This window comes from Hemiscyllium ocellatum, chromosome 25 (genome assembly GCF_020745735.1).
Source record: "Hemiscyllium ocellatum isolate sHemOce1 chromosome 25, sHemOce1.pat.X.cur, whole genome shotgun sequence".
Taxonomy (NCBI): Eukaryota; Metazoa; Chordata; class Chondrichthyes; order Orectolobiformes; family Hemiscylliidae; genus Hemiscyllium; species Hemiscyllium ocellatum.
Window position 1 is genome coordinate 40,309,873 of NC_083425.1, and position 21,557 is coordinate 40,331,429.

General features: G+C 39.6%; 1 protein-coding gene across 2 annotated transcripts in view; it reads right to left on the reverse strand.

The window, feature by feature from the left end:
• Window positions 1–352: 352 nt before the first annotated feature.
• Window positions 353–21,557, reverse strand: part of LOC132827841 (E3 ubiquitin/ISG15 ligase TRIM25-like) — a 34,554-nt gene continuing 13,349 nt past the window's right edge. The window contains exons 3-13 of one of the 2 annotated variants that reach the window (XM_060844589.1): window positions 21,277–21,507; window positions 19,525–19,696; window positions 17,187–17,261; window positions 16,506–16,610; window positions 13,662–13,763; window positions 12,450–12,560; window positions 9,754–9,842; window positions 8,263–8,350; window positions 4,671–4,801; window positions 3,288–3,369; window positions 1,902–1,984 (exon numbers count right to left, since the gene is read on the reverse strand). In XM_060844589.1, coding sequence (XP_060700572.1) covers window positions 3,325–3,369; window positions 4,671–4,801; window positions 8,263–8,350; window positions 9,754–9,842; window positions 12,450–12,560; window positions 13,662–13,763; window positions 16,506–16,610; window positions 17,187–17,261; window positions 19,525–19,696; window positions 21,277–21,507 — 1,149 coding nt within the window. In that variant the 3' untranslated portion in view covers window positions 1,902–1,984; window positions 3,288–3,324. Of the gene's footprint in view, window positions 1,985–3,287; window positions 3,370–4,670; window positions 4,802–8,262; window positions 8,351–9,753; window positions 9,843–12,449; window positions 12,561–13,661; window positions 13,764–16,505; window positions 16,611–17,186; window positions 17,262–19,524; window positions 19,697–21,276; window positions 21,508–21,557 lie in introns of both variants that reach the window. The other variant, XM_060844588.1, reaches the window with a different exon arrangement.

The window sequence follows — 21,557 nt, forward strand, 5'->3', positions numbered from 1 at the left end:
AATCTGTGGTGAATGGTTCATCTCATGACCAACAACCCCCCAAAAAAAAAAACCCTTTCACAAAGCATAATAGGATCGTGATGGAATACTCTCCACTTGCCTGGATGATGCAATAACCCAAAAATCTCAACACTCTTCAGATCAAACCAGTACTCCGATTAGGGCAATATTCACCAATGTAACCATCCAATCCCTCCATCACTGGAGTACTGCGGTTACAGTAGGCACCATCTACAGAATGGGCATAAATGTAGGCTTTGCCAGGTACGGCCCACACCCTGAGACTGCAAAATGTTTTACTTGAATCAATCACAGCCCACGAGAATGAACTCACAAACAAATACATATTTTATTTAAAAATAAATCACACTTCATATAAACACACAGAGGCAGCATTGGGTACAAATATGTGACTGACAATAAAACACACACTTACCTTGCGAAAAATATTTCCGTGCCTATGCTATCATTGAGTACAGCTGCTGAGGTCTCCATTTAGCAGAAAAATTGGGTCAAGTATTCAGAATAATTTATTAGCATCTCACAAACACCAGTACAAAGCATTCACATCATACCCTGGGCATCTTTGTTTCACAAACTGTAATCATAAACATTTAATGTTTGATAGGCCCAGCATCCCAACAATTGTTCAAACAAATAGTCAAAAGGACACTGCCCTGCTTACATTGTGGGAAAATTCAGCCCGAGTACCTCAGAACCACGGAGCTCAGTTCAATTCGATGACACAATTATATGGGTTTTTCATCCGTTTGTTAACCAAAAAAGTAGTTAATCAAAACATCCGCAGCAATCAGACTGGAGGCTGACAACTGTGTAACTGATGGACGGTAAGTTCTAAATGGAATGACTTTGCAATAAAAGGAAACCTGGAAAGGAACAAAGTTGCTCTGGCGTATACTGGCACTGAATATTCTGGGCATTTCCATGCCTGAGACTCTGCAGCTTCTATCCCAGTCAGAAATAATCAAACATGTCTAGCCAAATTGGCTATTACAATTTTTTTTTAAAAGACAGGGACGGAGGGAACCTGCTGCCCCTCTTTCTGTTGTGAGAAAAATAGCTACATATTCCAAAGTCTGCATACTTGAAAGTCTGCCCGCCTCCTTAATTGGATGGCATGGCCAAATTCTAGCTACTAATTGGCCAAACTCATGGAAAATCACTTCCATCAATGTTCTCTCTAAGCTGTGCAGCTACACATGCTTGGAAACCTTCCAATGACTCAGACAAAAATTTATGACTCCAAATACTAACATGTATTTCACAGTATAAAACAATCTTAAAACTGTACTTACAAAATGTGTTTTGTACTGAGGAATGATGGTGCCACAGCCAAAAGGTCAAAGTAAAAAAAAACTGATTCTACTTATGGCTTTCAAAAAAATATATACATCTATTAAAAATTCTCATTTTTAAAGGTGAATTAGTCAAAACGAAGAATTTCTGTACTGGGGAATGTACAAGTTTTCATTTTATCACATCCAGTACCAGCACTTTCAGTTTTAATGCAGGGTTAGGCTTGGTGTTTTTTGCACTTCAACAGTGTATCTTAACTCCGGTCTCAAACATCTCCCAGTACATCATGATAATTCCATCCTTAGTTATACACCTGGCCTCTCCAAGTGAGATTGAGAATCCAGCATTAACCAGTGCTGGACAATGGGCAGTTTTTGTTTGCTACATATCTGATTAACGTCAACTGGCTTCCAAATTCACCTGCGAGTCATCAGATTTCGACCACTGCAAACTGTGGAAATGCAAGAGTGGTGTGTGAATCCACTTTGCAGCAGAGACCTTGCAGTAAACTAATCACACATCAGCTCCTTGGTGCAAACTGCAGCACTCTGACTGCAACAGCTGTCCCACCAACTCATTTCTTCTGTTTCGAGGTAGCCACATTTGCTTTCTGAAGGAAGTCTTTCTGAGCCTGATGTCTCTGCAAAACCACCACAGCTTCATCAACCTAAGTGGAACCACAGACCAGAAAGATGGTAAACTAGACAGAAGAGATATTTTAATCCTACCTTTAAAATTATTAATCAAATTAAACAGAAGTCTCCACATGACTTAGGCCAATAATGTGAATTCTCAATTTACTTAGCTTCAGTAACAGGGATCATCGTTTCAGTTGACTAACAAGAATTTATCTTTATAAATAACCCACAGGTAGCATGGCAGTGATTCCAATATCTAAAAGTGCAATGGCCATGGCATGAATCAGCATAAAACCCTAAAATCTGATGATTTTGGTGTCAAGCTGGTGAATGCAGTTAGGAGGAGTGGGGAACATGGCTAGTATTAATCTATATATAGTCCAATTCCATCAATATAAATTACCAATAACTGGCACTGGACCAAGAGAAATGTTCTACAACTAAATTTTGGAAAGCAGAGCTATTGTCTTTGGTCACTGCCACAAAATCTGTTGCCCAGCCACTAAGTCCAGAGATGTGCAGGATAGGTGGATTAGCCATGATAAATTGCCCATAGGTGTACAGGGATATCTGCTCTAGGAGGCATAGTCATGGGAAAATGCAGGGATGGGGTAGGGGAGAATGGGTCTGGGTGGGATGTAGTTCAGAGATTCGGTGTGGACTCGATGGGTCAAATGGCCTGCATCCACACTGTAAGGATTCTATGATTCTTAATCCATCTCAATCTCTGGCTAAGATTGAACTAGAGTGCACAGAGCCTTGGTGTCGTATCTGCCGATGGAATAAGTTTCTGGTCACATGTCTGTGCCATGCCCGAACTACACCGGCATCTCAGCCTCTCCTTGCTACTGAAACCTTCATCCATGCCTTTGTTAGCTCTAGACTTGACTATTCCTACCTGCTTCTGGCCTCCCATCATTTACCTTTGATAAAGTCAAGATTGTCTGGTTATGAAATTATGCTTTATGTCAAAAAATGATTTTGAAATTTACTGGTTAAAAATTCCGAATGGATATCTTTTTCAATAAAAAGGCCAAAGTCGTGTTCTAGTAATTTGAACTCTCAGTCAGAGATGGCTACACATTACACCATTATACTTTTTACTTTGTAAACACTTCAAAAAAGGAGACAACCTGCCTGAACAGCTACACTAAGAACAGACGCCTTGAGCGAGAATGAGGGCTCTTCTCCTATTCCATCAGCACAGCATTTTGGTGTAGTCAATGAGTTAGAGACAAACTAATATTTACTCGGACAATGAGACTTTGGGGACACTAGAATGTGCTCAAATTTGACCTCGTCACATATATAAGGCAATTGGAAGATACTTGCCATGACCTTCGGTGAATCATAGGGCAGTTCTGGCAGATCATATGATTATTAGCTTTCTGTGTATTTTAAGGAACTGCTTTATCTATAGAAAAAGGACAAGCAACTTAAATGCTGAAATGACTAAAGCTGTTTTGTCCTCCTGTCTCTCTCCCGATTGCATGCGTTGAAACCTGTGTGCTGATTTTGACTGTCCAGGTGACACAGGCAGCAGCATTTTTTTAAAAAAAATTCAACCCAGCAACTGATATATCCAGAAGAACAGATAAATCTTCTGTTTACATCAGAAAACCATAGGTAGAGGGAAGGGGCATAGTAGTCATGTCACTGGATTAGTAACCTAGAACTCCAGGCTAATGTTGAGGGGCCATGGGTTTGAATCCCTCCATGACAAATGGTGAAATTTACATTCAATAAAAAAAACAGTCCAATGGTGACCACATAACTAATGTTGATGGCCTTAAAGTCCCAACTGGGTCACTAATGTTCTTTAGGGAAGGAAATCTGTTGTCCTTACCTGGTCTGGCCTTTATGTGACTCAAGATGCAAAGCAGTGTGTGGTTGACTTTTGACCGCCCTCTGGGAAATTAGGGATGAGCAATGAATGTTGGCCTGGCCAGCAACACCCATATCCCATGAGCAATTTTAAAAAAAAAAGGCAACAGCAGGACCACCACCAGCCCCACCCCGCGGAGCGAGGAAGGGGACCAGCCCCACCCCGCGGAGCGAGGAAGGGGACCAGCCCCACCCCGCGGAGCGAGGAAGGGGACCAGCCCCACCCCGCGGAGCGAGGAAGGGGACCAGCCCCACCCCGCGGAGCGAGGAAGGGGACCACATGGAGGCAGGAAGAGGACCCCCAACACACACTAATTGGCCTGTGGAATTATTTTCAGTGGTAGATGTAACAAGTCACTTGATTTTAAATTAGAAAAATCAGTGCAGCCATTTGGAGTTCAGATAACAATGGTAAAAACAAAAAGGAAACCATTAATTTTTGAACTAACCATTTTCCTTCCCATATTCAGTTCACTCACTGATTTACTTTGCTATATCTTAATTCTGACTAGTATTTTAAAATGTGCAATCCCAATTATTTCATATGACATCACTCAAGATGTCATGGTGATAAATTAAATATTTAGTCTTTTTTAACAATAGCCCTTTCTTGATTTGTAGATTATTGCAAAGAACTGAAATCGTACCCACAGGAGGTTCCACCCTTCCATTCTGATCTATTCCATTTTAAAATCTGAGAGACAATCAATCAGTTCTGATGAGGAGTCACGGGACCGGAAATGTTAACTCCCTTTTTCTCTCCAGAGGTGCTGTCAGACCTGCTGAGGATTTGCCAGCAATTCCTGGTTTTGTACTCCATTTTAATGTTACCTTTGACCGAAGGGAATCCGAGCACTCCAAATACCGTAGCAGTTCCGCATTATCCAACTCCAGCAGCATTCCAGTGATTTTTCCTGCCATGCAAGGGTGTAGGGTTTTTATCAAGGGGAAAAGACGCTCACCTGAAAATGTATCGGCAGGACAGAGGTAGATCTTAGTCTTAATGTAACTATTGCAGCAAAAGGCAAAAATATTTCATGTTTCCTAGCTACATTTTAGAAAATTATTTGATATGCAAATTAGAAACAGCTGTCGGTCTCTTGGCCCCTTTAGCCTACACTGCTTTTCCACAGGATCGGGCTGACCTGACCACTCCACATTCCTGGTACCTGCAATAACCTTTCAACCCCGTACAACGCTCACTCTAAGCTGTATGGCCACACTCCAAGGTTTCCCCGAGGGTTCTACCCGAGTTGCTTTCAGAAGTCAATGAAAGTTTAGAAGCAACATTGCCCATCATGAATCTTTCTAAAAATTAAAAAAATTCCAGAACACAGCCTTTTGGGAAGAGAGTTCCCAAGACTCTTGACTCGGAGGAGAGAAAGCTATTTTTTATTATATCGCGGTCTTAAATAAGTGGCCCCTTATTTTTAAACAGTCACCCAGGATTATAGGTTCTCTCATAAGAGACGCCCTCTCCACATCTATCTTGTTAAGACCCCTCAGGACTTTAAATCGAGTTACCTTACTGTTCTGCACTAGGCTTGCCAACCTTTCCTCTCAAACCAGCTCATACCTGCCAGGTATTTTAGTTTGAACCTTCTCTGAACTGCTTCTAATGTAGGCATCACATGCAAGGCCAGCATTCATTGCTCATCTAGTGCTGCTATAAATGTAATGGTGAGCCATCTCTTTGTAGGACTGCACTCCATGTTGTGTAGGTATACCCACACTTATCTGGGAGGAAACACCAGACTTTCACCCAGTGACAGGGAAGGATTGGCAATATAATTCAAAGTCAGGGTGGTGTGTGGCTTCCTGCTCTTGTCGTCTAGGTAGCAGAGTTAGTATTTCAGGAATATTAGGCAGAAGTGAGGACTGCAGATGCTGGAGATTAGAGTCGAGAGTATGGTGCTGGAAAAGCACAGGTCAGGCAGCATCTGAGGAGCAGGAAAATTGACATTTCAGGCAAAAGCTCTTCATCAAGAATATTGTCAGGTACATGGCCTTTGTAGTGACCAGGGATTACAGGTGTCAATGTATGTTTCACTAATATTCAGTGAAATATCAAATTCAATGAAGACTGGTATATCTATGATGCTGGGGTCCAGAAGGGGAGGCCAAGGCAGAATGACCATTCAGCACTTCTGGGTAAAGGTGAATAGACATGCTTCTGCACTGATGTACTGGCCTCCCCCATCATAGGAGGTTGGGAATATTTGTGGAGTTTCCTATTCCAGTTAGTTGTTCAATTGTCCACCAGTATTTACAATTGAATGTGGCAGGGCTGCAGAATTCAGATCTGAACTTTTGGTCATGGAATTGCTCAGCTCTGGAGGAGGTAATTTGCAATCCTCCAGACTGTGAGACACAGGCAAGGAGTGGAGGAAATCAATTTGGCAAATAGCTTCTAAAAGAAAATGGAATGCCAACTGCAGGTATTTTCCTTCTTCACTTTAAGCCCTACTCCACAGTTAGCAGCATCCATGGTGCTTTAACCGGGGAGACAATCTCACTTTGCCAAATGACATTCCCATGATTACAATTTTCATTTGTTCCATGTGCTTTGTGAGATATTTCACACATATGGTGGAACCAAATACACTGAAATAGAAACCCAATGAAAAGGATAGTTTAATTAACAGGCAGGAACAAATCCACTCATTGTGTAAGGGTCTCTGGCTCAAATTTGGTGAACATGGGACGAAGAGTTAACATCAATCAATCAATCTCCACACCCCTTCACGACATCTGCAATACTTTAAATCTGGTCCATTTCCAATTTTAATTGCTCTACCACTTCCAACCTTGCTTGCAGCAAAGTCCTAGCCCCTGGAACACATATCTTTACACCTCTCCACTCCTCTGGCACATGTTCCTGCTTTTAGATATTTCTTAAAATTACTTTGTTGCTCAAACATTTGGTCATTGATTCATAAAGCATGGGAACAGATCCTTCCATCCAATACATCTTCATCAACTAGACATTCCAATCTGACTAGTCCCATTAGTCAGCATTTGGCCCATGTCGCTCTATGGCTTTTCTATTCACACACGTGAGTCATGGGCCGGAGCCCAGATTGGGATCCGGTCCGAACCCAGACCAGCCTGGGAGACAGGTCCCACAGGAGCCCAGTGTAGCATGCAGTCCGAGCCCAGACCCGAGAGACAGGTCCCGGAGGGGAGTCCTGAGCTGAAGCCCGGAAGGAGGAGAGTCGTGGAAGCAACGAGGCCTCATGTCCTGAAGTCAGACGGGTACAGGCTCAGCGAAAAGGACAATAATTTCAGTACTTTTTAAAGATGCTTTTATTTTTATTCTAGACTTTGAGTAAGTTGAGCACTTTTTTAAAACGTTATATTCCTATGCTAAACATTTTTTTTCACTCTTTCAATTCTGTAAAAAACACTTAGGTGCTCCGTTCCTAAGATGGCGTCAAAGCAACAACTTCACAAACTTTTCACTGCACTCATTCAGTGACAGTAAAGGCCATTTTATTCTATTCAGATGCCATTTACAATGTTGTAATTGTACCAGACTCCACCACCTCCTCAGGCAGCTTGTTGCAGATACATACCAAACTCTATGAGAAAGTTAACCCTCAGGTTCCTTTTAAATCTTTCCCCTCTCATCTTAACCTACACCCTCTAATTTTGGAGTCCCCTATCCTAGGAAAAAGACCTTACCTATTCATCCTATCCATATCTCTCTTTATAAACCTTTATAAGGTCACCCCTCAGTCTCCAACACACTATAAAAATCACACGAGGAAATATTTTCTGATGTCTGTGAAGTGCTTTGGGACATTTCAGTGTGTTAAAAGTACTGAATAAATTTAAATTGCTGTTGTTGAATAGATAAACATAACTTTAATGCCATATGTTTTCAGATCCAGTGTTGGGTTTTTCTCCATGGACCAGTGTTAGTTAGATAATATCACCTGATAAATTTCCAATATTTATGTTAATCGATCAAGAATGTTTTGGATAAATTGTAAAATGAAAGCAGTAAAAGGGAAAAGAGAATATAGGATAGTAAGGTCAGGTAGATATTATGGAGTCTGCTGTGAGGAAGGCATACAGTGTAGTGTTTCCCCTGTATCCCTGCCTCTCTACCTCACTTTCCTCATTTAAGATAATCTTAAAACCTACCTCTAACTGAGCTTCATGCTACCTACTTTTATATGGCTTGGTGTCAAATTTTGTTCAATATTGCAATTGAGGGGTTCTAATGCATTAAAAATACTTCATAAATTCCAGATATTGTTGTAGCAAAAGGGGGCTTAAACCATGTAGATTGTAAAATGGCTGGGATTAAATAGTTTGGGTTTATCCTGTGATGAGGCACTATCATGGACAGCTTCTATTCAACTTCTTCTTTTTCACTGAAAGATAACATATTCTGGATTGAGTAAATTTCACTTACCCAACAGCTGCTTCTGTTCCTTGAATGGAAGTGCCGAAAGCATTGCAGCTGTTAGAGGTTCCTGCTCCTTAACACATGTACTAGATTGCTGCAATAAAAAAAACAGTATGAGAATTCATGGAATACTAATCAGGTTATGCAACTGGCCAACCGCACATACGCCATACTGCACAATGCCCTTTATAAAGATGGCAGTGCATTTTTCTCTGGGTTCTCCAAACCAATGGCACCTTCTGTCAAGCTGTGCAAACAACTTTGAAAATACAGGACAAATGGAACAATGTATCACTCAATGCAACCCAAGCACCCTTTCTCCACCCATTTTTCAGGGACTTCACCTTCTTCAAAAACATCTGCAGACCTTTCATTTCCAATGATATGCACATGCACTTTGAGCTGAACGTGGTAAAGCTAACTGAGGATCTCCTATACTATATATTCAAATTCTTCTGTCTATATACACTTGCTATCTAAAATGTCCTACTTCTGGTCGTCACATTGTCACCCCTCCATGTCTGCGCTTACCCACTCTCCATCCCTGGGCACATTTCCCATAAACAGGGCTTGTGAACACTACGCCCATCCCTGTGTGGTGCTGGAACACCTCAAACTGTCCTGCTCACTCACTATGTACTTCAACCAACTCTGCTTCGCAAATTTCTATATTATTTATATTTTAAATATTAAAAAAGTATGAATTTAACATATAAAAATAACAAAATGAAGTATCAAAATTGGTGATTAAAATACACCTGTGGATTTGGCTCACTCATCACCTATCCAACAACTCTTTAGACTCCATCTAATCGTGCCTCATGCAAAGCCATAGGAGACTGACCAGTCATTGAGAAAACAAAAAAAAGGTGCCCTTTTAAATGCTGTCATATTGCCCACGCACTCAAGTCAATTGCCTGATCTTAAAAATTGTAGTTTGTGAATCGGTATAAAGTAAAATGTCTACCTTTGGATGTAATTCTGTGATTAGGCAACTTGTTGGATAATTCTGAGTGTGCTAACCAATGACCAATTTAAGATACTCAATCAAGCAAACAACATGGAACTAAATTACTAAACATTCATACACAAGGCAGCCATTTTCTGTAATCAAAAGGAATGCCTTTTCAAAATTAGCCAGCAGAATGGGGAGCTTACAGTTCCCCACTGCTTCTTCCAGGAAAATGCCTCAACTGGAGTTGATCTGCTAACTAATCAGCACACTTTTCTCCAGCTGTATAAATTCTTGTGATTTTGAATGTGTCCTGACATGTACAAGACAAAAGCTTCAGCATGTGCTTCTGCTTGCAGCAATATTCAAGATTCATCTGAAGTAAAGTCACATCGCAGCATCAGTCATATATGCAAGTATTAAACACTATGAATTGTCCTTGAATGTAGAGTGCTACATGAAGTATTTCATTGAACCAAATGAAATGCAAGAAAACAAATCGAAATGCTGAGAAACAAAGCTTATTACAAAAAGGTTGCTTATACCTGGCGTCTAACCCGAGTTGGTTGAGGCAATGCCGGGACAAGAGGAGCTCTGCATGGAGTAATACTGTACTGGCCACTCAGTACCATACCTAAAATACAAGGTTTATATTTTTAGGGATAAGAAGTTGTGATTCAGAGGAGTTCAAAGATTGGAAAATCTTTCTTCTCATGGATCTTCAGGATGCTTCGAAAAGTTAGGACTGCTTCAAGATGAGATGGATGAAATACATCTAAACACACACACACACAACTGTTACTTTCAAAACAGCATTTGTAAACATAGTAAAGTAGGGCACTTCACAGGAGTATAATCAGAAAACAATTCACATCAATCTGAGGTGTCACAAAGCTGGTCCTTATCTCAACGATACTGTGCACTTGGGAGTTTTTCAGAGGAGTCATAAACAGGCCAGGCTCTGTAATGATGGTTAGTTCCGGAGACAAAAGGGTATTGACAGGCATTTCTGTTTATACATAAACAGATTAGACTTTTTGCCGAAACTTTTATGTTTTTACAAGTCACCTGTAAAAGTCAAGGGAAAAAGTGAGGACCGCAGATGCTGGAGATCAGAGGTAAAAACGTGTTGCTGGAAAAGCGCAGCACGTCAGGCAGCATCCAAGGAGCAGGAGAATCGACATTTCAGGCATGAGCCCTTATTCAGGAATCCATTCCTGAAGAAGGGCTCATGCCCGAAACGTCAATTCTCCTGCTCCTTGGATGCTGCCTGACCTGCTGCGCTTTTCCAGCTACCCATTTTCAGCTATAAAAGTCAAGGGGGCTTGGCCAGCTCTCCAGCTGAGCAGTTCAGTTCAGAACTAGTTAGGGAGTTCAGCTGTGGACCTGTGTGGAAACAGGCTGCTAAACTCTCTCTCCTTCTGCCCTTCTACTTCGACCTGGAAGCCTTGGTTTCATTTTACTGTGTTTAAAGAGGGTTTGTTTACTGGGACTGTTGTGTATATTCAGAACAGCATAATTAAGTCTAGCTTGGATAGACTGAGCTCTGTAGAGGTTCTTTGTTCAGTTCTGTGTGTTTCATTGTGTAATTTTGTGAATAAAATTTTGTCCGCTTTATAACCTGGCAGTCAACCTCGCTAAGTTACTCCAGGTAACTTTTACTGTACACTTACCGAAACAAATTGCAAAATTATGGTCAGGGTTGCCTGTCCAAGAATGTTTTGAGTGGTGTGGTCTAATCCCGAACGGACATAATCTTAAGACAGGTTATCAAAGCTTGAAAACAGAAGTATGTATTAAGAAATGAGTTTAAAAGGAATAGAGAGAGAGTGTGAGTGTAAGTAACCAGCCATTTGGCACAGAATTACTAATTTAAACAGCACAAACCATGCAGCCCATCCTGCTTGCACTCACTTTTTGAAAGAACAATTCAAACTAGTCCTATTTCCCTGCTCATTTCCCATTGCTCTGCAAATCCTTTCCTAATAATTAATCCAATTTTTCAGTCTGCACCCATCATCATTCAAGGAGTGCATTCCAGACTATAGCAACCCCATGCATGAAAATATCTCAATTGCTTTTTTTTTTGGCCAATTACTTTAAATTGTATTGTCTGGTTACTGACCCTTTTACTATTCAAAGTACTTTCTCCTTCACTTAATCAAGCAACTTCCTGCATGATTTTGAACTCCTCTATTAAATGCTCCCTTGTCATATTGAAACATATATGAGCTTCTGAGGGAGCTTAAGTACTGACAGAATGCTTCCTCGTATAAACTAAAGGATGTAGTTTAAACCGAGGAGTCTTTCATTTAATACAGAGATAAGGAGGAATTTCTACTTTCAGAGAATCATAAGTCATTGAGATCGTCCCTCCCAGATGTGAGCACGAGTATGAGTCAATACATGCATTTAAGACTGATTTGGACAGGTTATTGATCAACCAGGGAATGAAGTGTTATGAGAATGTTAGGATAGTGGGTTTAAGGCCACAATGAGATCAGTCAGGATTGTACTGAATAGCAGATCACGTGGAAAGGGTTGAGTGCTTACTACTGCTCCTTTTTTCTTCCAATCTTATTAACTTCTCATCACTAGAAAGGAAATCCCAAAGCTTAGGGTTGAAGCAGCTGAGTGTGTGGTGCTGGAAAAGCACAGCAGGCCAGGCAACATCCAAGGAGCAGGAAAAAAAAACAAAAAATTTTTTTTTAAAAACCGATGTTTCAAGCAAAAGCCCTTCCGATTCTCCTGCTCCTTGGATGCTGCCTGACTTGTTGTACTTTTCCAGCATCACACTCTTGACTCTAATCTCCAGTCCTCACTTTCACAGCTGAAAGTGTGGCTGTCAATAGTGCAGCAAACCAAACTGGGGTGGTGCAGTTTAGAATTTTCAATCTGCTCCATCTGGCCTCACTGGGCAACAGAATAGATTTCTAGGCACTCTTTTGGAAAAGGGTGGGGACTCCATCCACTTCCCTTCAGCCCTCACCAATAAATGCCCTGCTGTATATATAACCTTCAACCAGCTTCACAAAATAAAGTCAATGAATTGGTCATTATTTCAGCGTTGTTGGACAGATCTTGCTCTGCACAAACTAGTTATGTTTCTGAAATATCAACAGCAATGCCAGAGATGCATTCCCTTGGATGTAAAGCACTTTGTTACATCCGGAAGTTGAGAAGTGAGTTAGGTGACTCTCTTCTTGCATTTCACTCTTCAACAGAATGTTTCCATCCTTACCTCTTTGCTGATTGTCTGGGAATCCCCGAAGACTATGATTATTGGTCATGGAGGTTGGAGGAGGCCAAGACATGACCCTATGAGCATCATTCGGCAAAGATTGGAAAGCAGCTAAAAGACAAAAAAAATTAACACGAATATCACTTTTTGATATTTTAAAATATTTTCTATCAATAACATTTGTGAAAAACATTAAATTTTCTAAATCAATGCATATCCATGTACATTTAATTAAAAATAGGTGCAGAGATAGCTCAACAGCTTGAAAACCCTGCCTCGATATTTCTTTCTCAAAGACTGTTGCTCACATTCTGCTTGAAGCTTGCGTCAAAACATGTGTAAATCAGAGTGAATGCTGACATACTGGATTTGATGAACTTTGCGTGCTTTTTCTGCTATTTGTGCTAAACTCCTTCAAAAACCACTACTGCTCATTCACATAACTTCCTCTCCCCACTTTCAAAAGACCAAAGAATGAGATCTTATTCTTACACCAGCTCTGGATAAGCTATATATTTCCACATATTTTAAGCAGAGTGACACTCAAAATCACACTTCTCCTGTTTTGTGGAGCATGCTAAGAGTGTTTCACTTTATTATATTTCATTTGAAGAACACAATGCATTCATTATATTCGGTTATTGACAACACAAATGTCAAACACATCAAAACATAAACCCAAATGTGAAGACGATAGATTTTCTGTCATACCGAATACTTCTCATCAATACTTCAACAGAAAGCATATCTCTGCAGTGCTATCATGCAGACAATCCACAAAAGATGGCAGAGTGCAAAGAAAAATGTTTTGTTTGCTTTTTAAGCATTTAATATAAAGAAAGCCATTTGGTGTTAGCCAGTCAGTGACATCTTATGCTCACCAAGATGCTGCTCAAAGACCAGTTTGAGATTTTCCATTTCTCACATCGGCCATCAAACCATCTGTCTCAGTCAGACTGCCAATTTAGAGCCAAAATGGAAGCTTTGAGCTCATGCCCATTAGGGACTGAGTCGAAAAGGTTGAGACACTTTCACGTAGATTTTTGGGACTGCTGTTCATCAAGCTAGGATGGATTTGGACCGAGTACCCAGTGGTGAAAGGCTCATATTCTGCTGACAGCGCAACCCACTCTCCTGCCATTTTTACTGTAATCTTGGTGCTGAATTACATGCACATAAACGGCTAATATTAATAACTGCAGAGCTACTTACCATTTATCTGAGGAGTTACCATCGCCCACAGGCCTGGGGATGGGATTATAGGTTGCTGATGGGTGACATGCGGAGTAGGATTTGACACAGGCTGGAAATCAGCTGAAAAAAGTAAAAGAAAAATTCTCCTCCTCAAAAATCAAAAAGTTCAAATTTTTTTAAAAATCATGAAACAAACTTTAAAATCTAATAGGTGCATGGGATACTTATACCTGTATGAATGGATGGAATTCATACTTAACTTGAGGCTAACAGCACTCATTATGTTGACGAGACAAATCTGGCACCAAGTTCTCAGAAACACACATCAGAGATGAAAGTGTGCAAATCTGGAAGCTGTTGTCAGATTTACTTCACTCATTCACACGGCGAGTTGCTGGAGTCCTCTTTAATAAACTCAGTATTGAAACAAACACCTGCAGAATCAGCATATGCACCTATGAATTCCTCACTAAATACACCAGAATAAATTAGGGATGGGGCTTTCAGGAGTCAGAGTTTTTAAATAATGGGATAAAAGTTAATTACTGCATCTAACATCTCTGACCTTGTCAAAAAAAAAGTAATATTTTCTTTAGATGCGCATTTGCAACATTGCATATAAGTAGTAAAAGTTGAGTGAGACCTTCATGTGAAAGAATGTAGACTGAACTAGTTCATGCTGATAAAATTGAAAGCCAATGATCTGGTCATTGTTTTTACATACTGCGACAAAATGTACAGTGAATTGCAAAGTGGATTGAAATGAAATTCAACAGGACTGGAAGGTGGAAGGTTGGCAACATGAAACTGCAGTGCCACCACTCAGGCAGTACATATTAAATCATGCTAAGTTCACACCCAAATAGATTCCATTACAAACACGATTATTAGAAAGTGATAACGTATGTTGATAGCAGGGTGAATCAGGACACGGTATCTTTCTTCAATATACAGTCCAATTACTAGCATTGAGCTTAATGGAATTACATCTTACTATCCAATATAACTGAACAAATATTTGCATGTTCAAATGCAAGTTTACATCATAACCTTGTGATTAAAATTTAAATATCGGTCATGAGACATGAATCCAATGCAGCAAAGACTGGCTGAGGATTAATGTGCTTTGTTGGTTACATATTCCTTTTGATTCTACAAAGGTTGACACTGATCCAGATTCCTCCTTATTCAATTTGAAGCACCAGCCAAGTGTACACACAAGTGGGTCACAATATTATGAAATATGGCTTAATTCTAGAAAGCGAATATAAAGTTAATGGATTAAAATTAAGATAAACAATAATTTATTTTTAAATTAAAGAAAAGATACAGCAGTGACTCGCGTGGACGATACAATAGATGCTGGAAACCTGAACTAAACTCAAAATGTGAACTAAATCTTGGAACATCTGTGCAAAGAGAAACAGGTAACATTTTTTTAAAAATCTATTCACAGTGGAGGGCATTGCTGGCTAGGCTGGCATTTATTACCCATCCCTAGTTAAGAGTCAACCACGTTGCTGTGGGTCTGGAGTCACATGTAAGCCAGACTTCGTAAGATAGCAGTTTCCTTCCCAAAAGGACATTAGTGAACCAGATGGATTTTTTTTCTGACAACTAACAATGGTTTCATGGTCTCCATTAGACGCTTAATTCCAGATTTTTAATTAAATTCAAATTCCATTAATGGCCGTGACAGGATTCAAACCAAGTAACCAGAACGTTATTTAGATTTCTGGATTTACATCGCCCAGCAAATAATACCAAGCCCAATAAAATTTTAATTCTCCGAAGACTCATTTGACTCTACAAAATAACTCTGTTTCTTTCTCCAAATGCAGCCAGACCTGCTGTGCTTTTCCAGAATTTACTGTTTTTATTTCAGATTTCTGGTATCTGTAGTATTATCCTTTTTTAACGCACTCAATTTGGCAGAATTTCTATTTACTTTGCTCAAATGGATGATGTATACATTGAGAAGTTAACTAGAATTACTGGACCAGAGATCAGAGATCATTCAGCCAGGTGAGAGCACACTTAAGGATAAATTGCATACACGAGACCACTTCAGTCTAGAGTACAGACATAAACCATCTTCACATGCCATTTTTTAAAAATTGAGGTAAATTTTAAAATCAGTAGCACAAAGCAGTGTAATGATCCACTCTCATAAATCATTACAGTAATTCTGTACTTAATCTTGTAATAGCATTCTTGAAAAGGGAAGTTTTAAATGAAACAATGTTAAGTGAACCTGATTCTCCCATAACAATGAAGACCAAACTGTAGTCAGTCTTTCAGACTTTTCTTTTGTCAAAAATAAATTCCTGAAATTTTGTAAGTGAAATATTGTATATTCCTTAATGGATTAATTCCCAAGTCAAACAACCATTAAAATCAATTTATAATAAAGAAATACTGAATAAATGCAAATAAAATCTAAAACAATTACACTGACTGGTTTTTAGAGTGGCCAAATGCTGTGTAATGGCAGGAGAGAGAACAGAAGAGCTGCAGGCTAACCAAGACTCAAATAGTGAAAGTGGACTCTGAGCACTTGGACAATAGCACCACTTGAGAGTAGAGGTTATAGGTAGAAGAGCAACAAAGGAGGTCCTCAGTGGTGATGCATTAAGCCCAACAGCAGAAAGAAGATGCTACATTCCCAGTGGATCAGATAGGTCAGAGAACATGAACTCAGTATTAAATGACATTACGACAAACGCTGCAATGTTGTTTGGCTATATAGTCTCTATTTGGTGACTGACATTACAGTGAAGCAACATTAACTGAGTCAACATCAAGTAGGAATCTACTGTGGTAATGTTCATCAAATATCCAATTATTGTATATATCCCTTACCAGTTACTGGAGCAGCTGGAATTGACCAAAAACCTCGAGGGATAGATGGTATTAAAGGTTGAGGAGTGCCACCAAGACTAGCGGATGATACGGACTGGAAATCAACTGAAACAGCAAACAGGTTATATATGAAGCTACCACTATTCAACACACAAGTATGACAAGCCTTTCCTTTTCCACTGAATATTACAAGCAGGATAACTGGCAAAAACTTTCTAGTCAAATTCTTTTAACAGTTGGCTCAAGATTCTCATCAATTACAGCTTCACCTCCTGCTTGCTGTCAATGTGCAAGCAGTTTCCAAACTCAGATTACATCCTTTTTAAACTGTGCTCCCAGTCCTACACTCATCCACAAGGAGAAACATCCTCCGATAGCTATTTAAAAATCTTCATATTCCAGTAAAACCTGTATTTGTGAACCTTGATACGCACAACTCATTTGTAAATCTGTATTTGTAGGTTTGTATTTGCAGATAAATTCTATTTTGTTCAAAAAGCACTCAATTTGTACTCAATGTAACATTTTATAAACTCCTACTTCAGAAATAAACGACACAGACTCCAAACAAGAACTCATGCCTAAAATACATGGTCTGTATTGCACTATAACCTGGCATCATGTGATTTTTGACCTTGTCCACCCAGCACCTCCACGTCACTTAATCCGAAGCAAACTTACTCTTTTGGGAAGATGCTCCAGCTGTTGAACTGCACGACTGATTTAATTTGGGAGGTTGACTATTAGCCCAGGGACCTGAAATACATCAGAAAAAAATTTATTCAATAACATGAAAACGATCTCGAGGCCGAACAGCAAAACATCTGTCTTGGAAATACAAAAGCAAAGGACAGGATTTTGCAATTGCGATGAATGAGCTAGAAATAATACACTCAGATCAAAAAACTCTGAAAACTTAACATTTTATAATGATCAATGAAAAGAAATTCAGGGTGGTATACAAACTACAATGTTTTATGCAATAAATTAGCATTAGATAAGGAGAATGAAAGGAAACCTATTCCAAAGTACGCAAAATGATCATTAGACTATAGCCATGTCCTATTGGGACAGCATTGCAGAAATCAAGCTCCACCACCACAGGAATCATGAAAGTTTTAATCAACGTATGCAAAATTCCCAAGTTACCTGGCAGATAGACCAGGCTGACAGAAAACATGGACCAAGACTCTGTAATTAACAAGAACTACTAATAAAGTTAAAAATCACACAACACTAGGTTATAGTCTAACAGGATTATTTGGAAGCAGTAGCTTTCAAAGCGCTGCTCCCTCATCAGGTGGCTGTGATGAAGGAGCAGCGCTTTGAAAGCTAGTGCTTCCAAATAAACCTGTTGGACTATAACCTGGTGTTGTGAGATTTTTAACTTTGTCCATCCCAGTCCAATACCAGCACCTCCAAATCATGATAATTATTACAAATAAGTAGATTCTAGTCACAGATAAGCAACTATAAACTGTTGATGTGCTACTAAACCAGCCAAAAACACTAACTTTCTAAAGCATTCCTATACACTTATTTGCAGACACTAAAAAAAAAAAATCGGTGTTATGGGTAGAAGGAAGAAATTTGGAATTTAGTTCAATGGCTCCAGTTCACAGGATTCACTTGCTTGAACATGTTATTCTTCAATCTCTCTTCTCCAGGTCATTTTCAATTCTTAGCAGGAGGCACGGGTAATTGGTACACTAACTGAACATTTTCTTAGTTCTTGAAGAAAGCCACAGCTTACAGCAACTAGTGAGGGAAAATAACTGGCTTTCTTTAGATTTCAGGTTTTCTACTGGAGAAAAAATACACACCGATCTCCTCTTCCAGAGGTTGAGAGGTATCTGTTGGTATTGTTCACACCTACAGGCTATACAGTTAATTGCATTGTTGTTGCCAGGCTGACGGCATTTATCACCTACAACTCCATGAGCCAACCAGCAGATTAATTTTACCTTGTACACAGCCCAGGTGCACGCCTGTCTACAGTCTCCCCCACTGCTTGTACAAAGCACCAGTGTAAACACAGCTTACAATGAGCTTCAGAAACTCATTTTTAAGAAGTGCAATAATTACAACCACAATCCTTGGTTTCTTTAAAAAAAAAGTCATTTTCCAATTTCAATCCACAAACAGAAATACAGAAAAATAGAATACAGTTTTTAAACACTATCCAACAATGAGATCTTGGTTTATGCAGTACAAATGCAGTTTGCCAAAGGGAATAAAATGATATGACTTTCAGCATTAAAATCATCACAGCTCAAAACTGTCCATTTATATTTTTGCTTTCCTCCTTTCTGAATGTATCACAAATTTCAAAATGGCAGCTTAAAGTAATTAGGATTTCACTTGTTATACATAGAATAATAGACACCAGGGAGATCCCAGTCTTTGCTGAGTTAACTGATGTCAGGCAAGACTCTTCAGAAAGAGGAAGTGGATAAAGGAATAAAATTGGATTCAGGTTTGGAGAAGGAAGTATATATATATATACACACACACATTTGAATTAGGAATAGGATAGTTAGCGTCTTGAATCTGTTCCACTATTCAAAAAGATCATGACTGGTCAACTCCATTGTCCTGCCTGCCGCAGATAGATTCTTGACTAATGAGAGTCACGGGCTATCTACTACTGCCTGAAAAATATTCAATGAGCCTTACTCCACCACACTCTGGGGAAGAAAGTTCCTCAGACCATGATCCTGAGAAAAACAAAATTATCCTCACTTCTGATGGAGGCGGGGTCTTTGAATATTTTTAAGATGGAGGTAGGCAAACAAATCAAAGGTCATTGGGGGTAGACGGGAATATGGAATTCAGAGCACAAACAGGTCCTATTGAACGGCATGATCTTATTGAATGTTCATACATCTTAAATAGTAAAACTGAATCCACTAGTTCTAGTATAAAAACAAAAAGTCCTGAAGAAATGCAGGGGGTCTGGCAGCATCTGTGGAAATAGAAATAGAGTTAACCCTGGAGAAAAACTGAAGAAAATGCAAACCATTTTCTTTGATTGCAGGTAGCTTCTCCTTGTGGGCCTCCTGCAGTTGCTGCATAATACTCGTAGTCAGTTCGAGAACGATGCTCTTCAAACTGGAGAGCTGCTTATCAATGTCTGTGTCTAACGTAGGTAACACCAGATCCATCTCTATTGCTTCTAGAGTTTGAAACTCCTGAAAGGCAAGACATCACAAGAGTGATTCCTCAGCATGACTCACCCTCATATAAAACATGTAGGGCACAAGATCAAGACAAAGGAAACCACACAATGCTTCCTTTTACATTGCTGGTTCATTGCCAAGTGAAACTTTGCTGCTTCCACAGATCATGCGACACCACTAAGTGAGTAGTTATGTCTTGTTCCCTGATCAGGACCTCTCTTTCTCTCAGCTACATAAAATGTGGACTTTCTGTCAATGGTGAATGGCACCAAAGATCAGGGGTTCAGTTGCAAAGACAACAGAAGCAGTTTTGGCATGTAATGGCCTGGACATCATCTCCAAACATTTGCACCTTTACAATCAGAAAGGACTTCTAGATAACTGTGGAAGGTAGTCTCCATATAGGTTTGGCCCATGGAACAAACAGATCCAGAGGTCCAGCAACACATGCTGCAGCCAGAAACCAGCTCATTTCAATATAATATACTGCACTCAGCATGAGTGGCAGCCTTGAAACATAGCGTGTCATGTCAAGGCTCCAGCTGCTGTATGTGAACAGGACAAGGCTTTTAAAATAAATTAAAGCAAAACATTGCAATTGCTGGAGATCTCAAATAAAGTCAGTAAATGCTGGAAAAACCCAGCAGGCCTAGCAACATCTACGGACAGAGAAACAGAATTTTTTCTTGAGCCAAAGTTTGGAACCAAACCTCTAACTGCCTTATGCTCCACTGGACAGCCCACATCCAATAACACTGAGAAACATAGGTTTGACTGAAAAATAAGCATAACCTATTAGGTAGAATAAATATTTTTCACATAAATATGAAAAACTTAAAGACTGATAGAGGACTTGAGCATTAAAGATTTAATAGAGCAAGTCAGAAATTAGGATAGACCTAAAGGTAGACGTGGAGCCAACACATGTATGTAATTAATTAAGGACAGACAAAAGGAAACAAATAGTTTAAAAACTAGAATTAAGGCCTTGGGAAGAGACATGACAACAACAAACCAAAGTATGAAAATAATGTTAATTAAGGAGAGATACTGGAACCATCTAACAGCTAAGAGATGGCAAATATCCTGATGACATGAACACCATTAGAAACAGGATAAGGCAACACACAAACTCAAAGAAATGAGACGTGGTTACTGATAAATCTTGAACAAAGGACTATTTTGAGCCTGAAGAAATAAGAGATAAAAACAGTAGCTAATAAACATTTAAAGTAAATTTATTAGAGAAGAGTGCACAACTCCATAAAGAAATCTTCACTGAGAAGGAAGCTGATCCCAGATGACTGAACTTGGAAATGAACCAGGACAGAAAAATGCTACAAACGGTTGAAAACACAACACATCAGGCAGCATGTGCGGAGAGAAACAAAGCTACAACATAAGGTTGATGCCTTTTCATCAGAACAGGAAGTGTAATCATTTATTTTTCAGGTGTTTGAAAAGGCACAATGGAATTCCTCAATTTAAACATGAAGTTCAAACTGCCCAAGCAACATTCCTGATCTCTTAATCCTTAATCTTACGCATTGCAAAATAAACAAATCTGAAAATAGCTTCAATTTTGGGCTTGCCTTCAAGAGTTGGATATTGTCAGCTTTCAACAGGCGGTCTATCTCATCAGTCTTCCTGGTCAGCCCACTGCACCTCTGGTTCAGCCAGCTCTGGATACTGTCAGCTTGGGCCAAGGCGACAGCCTCCTCACTGTCGATAATGTTTGTTGCAATACTCTGAGATTCTTTAATACAGTTAATCAGATCACCAAAGTGCTTATCGATGTCAGACCTCACCTGGAATGTTGTTTCCTGGATGAAGAAGAGAAAGTTACAGGTTCAGACAGAACTGAAATAAGGAG